At 48.1% G+C, this 9,728-nt stretch overlaps 2 protein-coding genes across 3 annotated transcripts in view; one reads left to right on the forward strand and one right to left on the reverse strand.

Annotated features, from left to right (window-relative positions):
* LOC149356983 (BEN domain-containing protein 5-like) overlaps window positions 1-7,625 on the forward strand; it is a 31,563-nt gene extending 23,938 nt beyond the window's left edge. For both annotated transcript variants that reach the window (XR_016291713.1, XM_089584383.1), the window contains exon 4: window positions 12-7,625. Coding sequence is in view for 1 of the 2 variants with exons in the window: in XM_089584383.1 (XP_089440509.1) it covers window positions 12-20 (9 nt within the window). In the remaining variant the exon portion in view is untranslated. The remainder of the gene's footprint in view (window positions 1-11) is intronic.
* The window catches only part of LOC149356976 (uncharacterized), a 592,868-nt gene that overhangs the window by 360,775 nt on the left and 222,365 nt on the right, over window positions 1-9,728 (reverse strand). The window lies entirely within an intron of this gene.

A 9,728-nucleotide genomic window follows, 5' to 3' on the forward strand; every position in this document is an offset into this window, starting at 1 on the left:
TTTTGTTGTAGGTACAGTAAAGTACACGTTTGAAGGCGGTGCCATGGTCCCACGACACTGTGCTGTCAGCCATGTCCCTTGCAGTTACAAGAAAGTGCTCTGCCGATGGTGTGAAGGGGCCATCTCCAGTTACGAAGCTAGGAACATTGGACTTGGTCTGGGGCTTCCCTCCCGATTATATGCATTGTGTCCTGGAGGTTGTTACTGCACAAATGACAGAGCTTTGGCTGTCTGCAACTGGGAAGTCTTGGTATGTAGGAAATAGAATTGCCGAGCTAAATCAGCGTATATTGAAAGCACGGCCACCAATAAGCTTCTCGAGACTGCCAAGGCCAATTTCAGAGAGGGCATTCTGGAAAGCCACAGAATGGAAGTATTGGTTGCTATACTACAGTGTGCTATGCCTTCAAAACATTCTGCCAGATAGAGATATATTAGGCATTTTTCATTGCTGGTAGAAGGCATTTTTATGCTGCTGAGAGAAAGTGTTGAACACAGTGACACTTTTATTGCAGAAAGGTTGCTGAAACAGTTTGTGGAGGAAGTGAAAATATTTTATAATGAAAGTGCGCAAACATTCAATGTTCATCAACTTCTACATCTGGCAAAATCTGTTCGGATAACAGGTCCGCTGTGGGCCACGTCAACCTTCCCATTTGAAGGGGCCAACGGGGACATCTTGAAGCTTGTGTCTGCTGCGAAAGGGGTTCCTCGGCAAATATCAGAAAGAATCATTATGAATGGAGTTCTAAATTCTTTGAAACGTCTGGTACCTCTTCCTCCATTTTTGAAAAAGCAGCAGGAGCTAATTTCAGGTAAAATGTCTAAACAGCACAAATCTAGTGTCTTAAGTGTAGCTTTGCCACCTTGTGTCTCTGAAGAACCCATCCAAATACTGTTGAGGCAAAACATTGGTTCCGAGGCATGCGTAAGTGAGTACCTTAGAGCTCGTGTCAAGGGGTTCACTGTACACAGCGCCCATTATCAACAAGCAGAAAGAACATGTTCATGCTACCTGGAAGCAAGTAACGGCAAACTTGTTAAAATTCTCAAGGTGTTTGAAGTGTTTGAGCTGCCCGTCTGCCCTTTTTGTTCAGAATCGAGCACCCTCCATTTGGTATCGCTCTCTGCATGCTTTGCGAAGAAAGTATTGTTTCATCTTGTGTGCTTGTGGAACAAGAGAGCACATTCTTAGTGAAGATGCCTAATATTCTTGAGTAAGACACTTGTATCCCACTTGCTTCAAATGGTTGGTTTGGTTTGGTTTATGGGGTTTAACGTCCCAAAGCGACTAAGGCTATGAGAGACGCCGTAGTGGAGGGCTCCAGAGATTTCGACCACCTGGGGTTCTTTAACGTGCACTGACATCGCACAGTACACGAGCCTCGAATTTCTCCTCCAAAGAAATTCAGCCGCCGCGGCCGGGATCGAACCCACGTCTTTCGGGCCAGCAGCCGAGTACCGTAGCCACTGAGCCACCGCGGCGGCTTGCTTCAAATGCTGTCAAATGGGAAAATGCTGCCCCTGTGCACCATATTTTTGCATGCTGGATACTACCGAGCTATGAAACAAACCATTCAGCATATTTTTAACTTTTAGGCCTCCTTGGTGTTATGTTTTTACAAGCACGGGTGTACAGTTCAACACGGCCCACTTTTGCAGGGAAAAAAAAATTAAACTTCTTCAGCTTTTGAGCTTTCTTCGTCGGTGAACTGCATCATAATACTTCTTGAAGCAAGTTTCAGTGTACATGCAAGTCGTCTTATACATCCAAAAGACTGCGGCATGGATATTTACCATATTTGAGGTCTTTTTATGAAGTGATTGCTACAGCTCTGTTCCTCTTTTTTTCTACAAGATTAGTGGTTAAAACTGCTTGAAAGTGATGTCATTCTCAGCACAGTTTTACGATATGTATGCAGCATGTGAGACACAAATACAGCTTTGTGAAAAAAAGACAAAATACCCTTTGCCTAGTCTGTTGCACATCTTCCTCAATGCAATTTCACTCATCCACTTTTTCACTGATCTCCATTTATGATTGTGGCCAACTTGCTATTGCGTTTTACAAAATTCAAAATGTCATGAAACTTGGCAGCGCATTGCAAGGTACCTAGTTAGTGTTGTTTAAGGTTGCAGCGTGTTGCATTATCATTAACACACTGTCTTGTTTGTTGTGCATGTTCACTGTCAAATAGCAGTGGCATCCAGTACACTTTCTTGTGCATGTTCAGCAAGAAAATGTTTCGATAGGCATGTTTTTCTTTGTATTTGCCAACACGTCAACACATATATGCTTCAATGGCAGCTTAGTATAAAATTCACATATGTACTTGCCAACTGTCTCCATCAAGGGAACACATAGCCTTAAATATTGAGCCCGCTGGACAGACCAATCAAAGCATGAATGGTCCTGCAGTGCCGTGTTTCACATGAGGTTCGGAACTTAGTATCCGGAGAAGCCTTCGCCCCACAGTATATGCAGTTTTGCTGATGATTTCTCTACAAGATATATCCCTATATATATGACTTAGCAACCCGAATGAGCCAACTTTTTTGTAAGTGTTCATTTCTGTTAAATGAACACACTTATCAGGGACTGTTATCTCTGTGTTTTCAATCTGTTCCGAGTTCATGAACAGTTCTTTGAAGCAGTTCTCATGCATTCGTTTATATCCAGTGAAAACTGCACCCATTGATTTTTATTCTTTGCTTACTTCAGCTGGATAACCTGGCTGACATTGTATCCTGTGATATGAGCCCTTTTTTATATAATATTGTGCCTTATTAAGTAATGACAAGTTGTGGTGTACTCTCTTGTGCATTATTTGTTGCTCTGCTGCTGAGCACGAGTTTTTGGTTTCTTGTCCTTCATGCTTGCAAGTAGGCATTGTCGTGTAAAACAGCAACTCATGCTGAAGATGTTGTCTACAGTGTATTTGCACTTCCTTTGCACCTTTCCATAGCCTTCAGTGGTAATGTACAGCGGGGAATTTTTTCAGTGCATGCAACTTTGGAAGGGCATTGTTTTCCAAGACCCTTTATATAACGATATATAAAATGTGTTTTGCTTGTTTTTTTTACCTACATGTGCTGACCTTGAGACTTTGTTTGGCTGTTGGTGAAAAAGTTGTCTGGGGCATCTCTCCTAGCGGGTGTTAAAACAAGTAAACTACAGTAGCAAAATGCCCCTTTTAGCAGCTATGCAACTGGTGGTGTTTGGTCAGTGCACGAAATAATCCTCGGCCATTTAGACTTGATAGTTCACATCCTCTTCTGCATCTCTTAACAATTGTTACGTCTCGCCTTCGTCCTGGGGAAGACGACATGGCAGCAGCGAAACGCCGACAAATCCCGAGACGCGCGTTGGGTGAGCGCCTGGATTGCCACGGAAGCCGCGTCCGTCTGCCCGGTTGAGCGAGCGTTTCCCCTACACCGAGTGTGAACGCGCGTTCGTAATGCGCGGGAACGCCGCTCATGGACATTCCGGCGTCTGCGCTACGGTGATGGCATCATTCCCCCCTCTCCCAGCGCGTGACGGCGGTGTGATCTCTCGGGAGTGAGTGAGTGCGTGTGTGTCTGTGATTGGTGCCAGTGAGAACTTCCTTCCCCTGCAGGCCCGGCCCCCATCTAGGGACCCTAGGGAAGGGAACTCTTAAAAACCCCGGCAGCGGCACGGCCGAGGGGCTCTTTGTCATCGAATGGTCTCCTGATGAGCTGTCGTCTTGCAGCGTTCCTGAAGCTCACTTGTAAATATGTAAATTCCTGTATAAAGTCCTCTCTCATTGTCTTTTTCCAGCAGCCTCGTCTCAGACGTCCCTCATTGCCTCTCCGGCACACGACCATGCTACCTTGTATGTAACAAACTGGTGGCAGCGGTGGGATGCTGCTACCTCGCATTTAACAAACTGGTGGCAGCGGTGGGGTGCTGCTACCTCGTCCTTTACAAACTGGTTGGCAGCGGTGGGACGCGAAACATCGGACGCCAGCGGAGAGTTCCGGATGGTGGGACGCGAAACATCGGACGCCAGCGGAGAGTTGCGGACAGTGGGACGCGAAACATCGGATGCCAGCGGAGAGTTGCGGACAACGGGACGCTGAGCAGCAGAACAGCGAGTCAGGGGCAGTGCAACGAGCCCTGTGTGTTGACTGGTTGCCTGCAGTGGAACGACTGCGCTGGATTCTTGGCTGCGAGGTTTGGTGAGTGCGGGACTTTCTTCTGCTGAGTTTTGCCAGGCTTTTGTTAGTGTCAGGAACAGAGCTGGTAATTGGGTTGCCGTTGCTGCTGGGTTAGTTGCAGCAAGACAATAGCGGGCAGTAGAGAAGGAGCACTCAGAGCAACCATGGATTTGAAGACGCTGCGCAAACCAAAGTTACTGGAGCTTGCGAAAGAGTTGGGTCTGAATGTCTCAGACCAACTCCGAAAACCAGAACTGCTGAAGGCTATTCTTGCGTTAGAGGCTGAAGAGGACGAGCTTGCGGAATGCCTTGAGACCATTGAGGAGAGAGAATTGGCAAAAAGAGAACAAGAGGAACTTGAACGTAAAGAAAAACGAGAAAGAGGAACGTGAGCGTCAATACGCTTTGGAAATGAAGCCTCTCGACCTAGAGATGGAACGCGAAAGAGAGCTGCAGGAACAGGAATACGAAAGAGAGATGCGAGAACTCACGCGTGAACTTAACGCGATCAGAAGTATGAGAACGCGATCTCGCTTAAGAGTTTTCAGAAAAGGGGAAAATTTCAGAACTTTTCTGGAAAATTTTGAGAGAATTTGCATGGAGGAGCAGCTAGACCAGAGTTATTGGCCAATTGTGTTGATGGGATTCCTCCCATGTGAACCCAGAAATGTCTGGGCTAGGTTGTCCGACGAGGATGCCCACAACTATGCAATAACTAAAAGTGCGCTCCTCCGATACTTTCGAATTCCCGCGGAGGCAGATTTGGAAGGCCAAATTGACGGTGGTACGCTACACCGCAATAGTGTCAGGGACCGAGTTAGGAGCTCCGCTCAGTCGCCGGATGACACGAGTGCTGTGCAGAAGTGGCGGCATAGGACAGGTTTGGTCCAGGAAAGAAAGGCCACTTCGGCAGCGAGGACCGAGGAGTTCGGTCAAGAAGCTAGTGAAGAGTGCAGATCCACAAGCCGTGAGGGCTCGGGGGATAATATAGGCACTAAGGCTAGCAATGAGGAAGAGTGCAGATCCGCCAGCCATGAGGTCTCGGAGGATAATGTAGGCACTGCTAAAAATAAGGAAAGGGGCAATGCGTTGGTTTTGAGCCCAGAGAAGCATGCACTTTCCGCGAAGGAGGCTGATTGCTGCGATCGAGAAGGTAGTACCCAAGACAATAACGCTACGTTAGCCGAACAGCGTCTCATAGTTCAAGTTCCGGGCAAGAGCGTTAGGGTATTAGGATCGATTAGCAAGCCTCAGGGGAGCAAGTTATGCCCAGCAGAAATTAAAGGGCAGTCGGGACACTTAAGTACTGCGACACGCAGTGACTCATCGAAAGAGCGAGCCGATAGTTCGAATTCTAGTAGAAAAGGCGGCTCGCTGCTGAGTCAAAAAGCTGATGAGAAGGCTGAGTGCCCCGCGAGAAAGGGAGACGCGCAGGACAGAACAGCTAGGAAAGTTTCCGGAAGGCGACCGCGCGCAAGGAGCGCCATGCGAAAGGGCAGTCTGGACAGAAAGGACAAAGGACGGGCCCAAAGCATCGTAAGGGTGAAGGGCGGTCAACCAGGTAATGCTCCAAGACTGTCATCGCGGCACGCCAGATGCGATAAGCGCCGTACAAAGGCCAGGCTGGCTAGGCGTGTACAGACAGCGAGAAAGCCACCTGACCCATTGTGGCGACGCTGTGGTAGCAGAACGCGTGAAACTTGGAGCTGCCCACAGAGAAGAACGCCCTGCTACCTCACGAGAGAACGCAGTAGAACGCGCTCCAGTCAAAAAAAGGAGCGAAGTGTACTCATGAATCGAGAGAGTACACGCAGGCGTTTCTGTCATGCGCGACCGTCAACCCCTCGCATTCAAATGTTCAGACGCGGCTCAGGTGTTGGAGACGCGCGGCCGGGGTGCGGAACAAATCGTAGTTGCATGGCGTCTGGGGCTCGCAGGTGTCGAAGAGCAGTTGATTTTTGTCGATTGTTGGCTGCTAAAGCCACTGTTGGTGTGCGACCGCGCAGGGCGCGGTTGAAGAATAGGCGACCCCTTTGAGCCGCCGCGCGGCTCGTTAGCAGCGGATTCCGAGGATGTCTCTGCTGTTTGCTTTTCTTTTAAACCATTCCTGCAGACAAAAAGTTTTGCAGGAATAGTTTGAGCAGGAATAGGTTTCCGACGCGTTGTTTGCATTGAAAGCGTTTCTTTTGATTGTTTCGAAAAATGCACTAGTGGTGCCCATGTGTAGCAGCGTCCGTTAAAACACGAAGTGCTAGCCAGACGGGCCATTGTAGGCCACTAGCATAAGCGCCTGGAGTCGCTTGATTTTTTTTGGAATGTGGGAAATTAAGGTGACTTTGGCTCCGATGTTGAGCGAATCTTTGCGGGGATATGCAAGGTGACGGCAGTATGCTGCTATGCAGAATAAATTACGAATCGGAATACATCACAAAAAGGGGAGTCTCAAAGGTAATGCCGATAGCTTAAATTGAGGTCCCTAGCGCAAGAGTCAGCATCATAGTTGCAGTTTGCTGGTAGTTTTTTTCCTGATATAGGATTTTGAACCTATTGGTTTTGTTTATTGTTTTAAATTGAGATGCGCTTTGTGGTGTAATGTGCCGATTTGTGGGCATTTTCTCAGTGCTGCAGAACTACTCCCAGGGATTAATTGGCTTTGTAAGAAGGAAAGAACCTGGCATTGCTTAATGGGGATAGTGTCGTGCTTGCGGACTGAGCGGTTGGGTTTTCGGCATGGTTCTAACGCTAGCGGAGCACGAGTCACTTTGCAGTGCCCTTTGGGAGCCTGCACATGCAAAGGAAGACTTCGGTGTGCGCTGAGCTCCAGAACCGCCGAGAGACAACCGACTCCGGTTGAGACCAGCCTCAAGCGACATCCCTCCGGACAGCAGATGCTGTCCCCTGTCCATCGGGATCTCCTTCCCTCGGCGGGGCAGTCTGTTACGTCTCGCCTTCGTCCTGGGGAAGACAACGACATGGCAGCAGCGAAACGCCGACAAATCCCGAGACGCACGTTGGGTGAGCACCTGGATTGCCACGGAAGCCGCGTCCGTCTGCCCGGTTGAGCGAGCGTATCCCCTACACTGAGTGTGAACGCGCGTTCGTAATGCGCGGGAACGCCGCTCATGGACATTCCGGCGTCTGCGCTACGGTGATGGCATCGTTCCCCCCTCTCCCAGCGCGTGACGGCGGTGTGATCTCTCGGGAGTGAGTGAGTGCGTGTGTGTCTGTGATTGGTGCCAGTGAGAACTTCCTTCCCCTGCAGGCCCGGCCCCCATCTAGGGACCCTAGGGAAGGGAACTCTTAAAAACCCCGGCAGCAGCACGGCCGAGGGGCTCTTTGTCATCGAATGGTCTCCTGATGAGCTGTCGTCTTACAGCGTTCCTGAAGCTCACTTGTAAATATGTAAATTCCTGTATAAAGTCCTCTCTCATTGTCTTTTTCCAGCAGCCTCTTCTCAGACGTCCCTCATTGCCTCTCCGGCACACGACCATGCTACCTTGTATGTAACAAACTGGTGGCAGCGGTGGGATGCTGCTACCTCGCATTTAACAAACTGGTGGCAGCGGTGGGATGCTGCTACCTCGCATTTAACAAACTGGTGGCAGCGGTGGGGTGCTGCTACCTCGTCCTTTACACAATGTACAGCTCTCATGTCAGTCAGAAAATTAAGCTCTTACAGGCAGAATCTATAGCACAGGGGGAGCTTAGGATGTTTTCGGCTGTCGTGCCATGTAGCGCTTTTCACTGTTGCCAACTCAGCCATGCCTGTTTCTGTCTTGCTGTTCCTTATGGTTTCTGGCATTGCGTCGATGAGCAAATGCACAGTGCTCTGTGAAGTTGTCTTAAAATGCCCTTGCAAACTTTGTTATCAACTGAGCTGGCATTTGCTGTTGTGCTTAATGCAGCTGGCAACACTTCAGTACTTTCCCACCTGCCCGTCAAGTATTGTGTCTGCACAAAAGCCCACCTCCTTATCACCATTCCGATTCCAGTAATTTCATTGCCTTGATCACTGTGAAAGGCACTGGTAAGCCCTGTGGAAGCTGCCGGGCTGTACGAAAGGCCCCACATTGCTACAATTCAGGGGAATGAATTGATGGTGTTCTTTTGTGATGCTTTCAGGGGCACTTTCCCAAATGCCCATTTCGCGAAGGCACTACTGCAACTCTGAAACAAAGGAGTTCTATGCTGAATTTTGTGAATAAACGTTTTTTAATTTCTTTCAAGCTTTAGTTCGACCTGCTGTCATGCCTTTATGCTTTCATAGTCACACCGGATACAAATTTTTTTATTGTCCTGGCTGATACGAGCATTTAACTACACCTGGAAGCTAAAAATGTGTGCCTTTTTTGTCCACATAATAAACAGACTGCCATTCATCCTTAGTGTAATAGTAATAAATACTAAATTATATGCTGTATGATATGCAAATGCACCTCACAATTTACCTTGGACTTTTTTACGGTTTGACTGTGGTGTGAAGACATGAACACATATAGTTGCAACAATGGACTACGCAATTAAGCAGGACAGAAATCTTTCATTAATCTCAGCAAGTACCAAACCAACCTACATGCTGGTCAGTGCATGAAATAATCCTTGGCCACATGTCTGGCATGTGCCTGAGATTGTATCTGGTACATCTTGCATGCAAACTAGAATGAACCGAACAGATCTTTTTGGTGGCACTCAGCTCCCGCACATGAATACAGCAACAGGTCTGGTGTGCTTGAGGTGGATCATGCACACCAGATGACTCGAAACCAGTCTAGTGTGCACACCAGACGATATGAAACCAGTCTGGTATGCACACCAGACACCACCACACCGGTCTGGTGTGCACACCAGTCTCTCATAGCCTTAGTCGCTTTGGGACGTTAAACCCCATAAACCAAACCAACCAGTACCACCAGGCTGGCCTGGTGCCCACACCAGGAAATCTTGTACCAGAACACACCAAAACATTCTGGTGGATAAGAAGTTTTCTTTTCAGGAAAGAATTTGTATTATAATAAGCACTTACCGATACCTATCTGCTCATCACACAACTGAGATCATGCCTGCAAGTCTCATATACTGTGAAAACGAAGCACGAGCTCTCCAGTAAAAATTTGGCAGTCATAACCCACACGTGCAGCAAAGAACAACTTGTCAGTATTAGTAGCAGAGACAGCAAAAATCTGAGCAGACTGAGTAATGAGCAGGTCTAAAAGTTGCTATAAATCACCAAGAATGGAATGATTAAGAAAGAATGAACTGTACATAAAAACACAGATTATTCATCCAGCATTTTAGCACGCATGCGAGGCATCAGTATATTGAGATTGACAGCCAAAGAACGTCAGAATTGAATCTTTGGCTCTCGTAGCTGTGGGGACGGTTCCGTTATTTGGCCGCGGCATCCGTATTGTGACGGAGGCGGAATTAAAAAAAACACCCGAGCGCTGTGCGATGTCAGGCCTCGCTAAAGAGGCCCAGCTAGGTCATTGAAATTATTCCGCGCCCACCAAGAATGGCGGTCATCACTGTCCACATCCAGTTTCGGATGC

Source organism: Amblyomma mixtum, chromosome 3 (genome assembly GCF_055824585.1).
Source record: "Amblyomma mixtum isolate Tamu chromosome 3, ASM5582458v1, whole genome shotgun sequence".
Lineage (NCBI taxonomy): Eukaryota > Metazoa > Arthropoda > Arachnida > Ixodida > Ixodidae > Amblyomma > Amblyomma mixtum.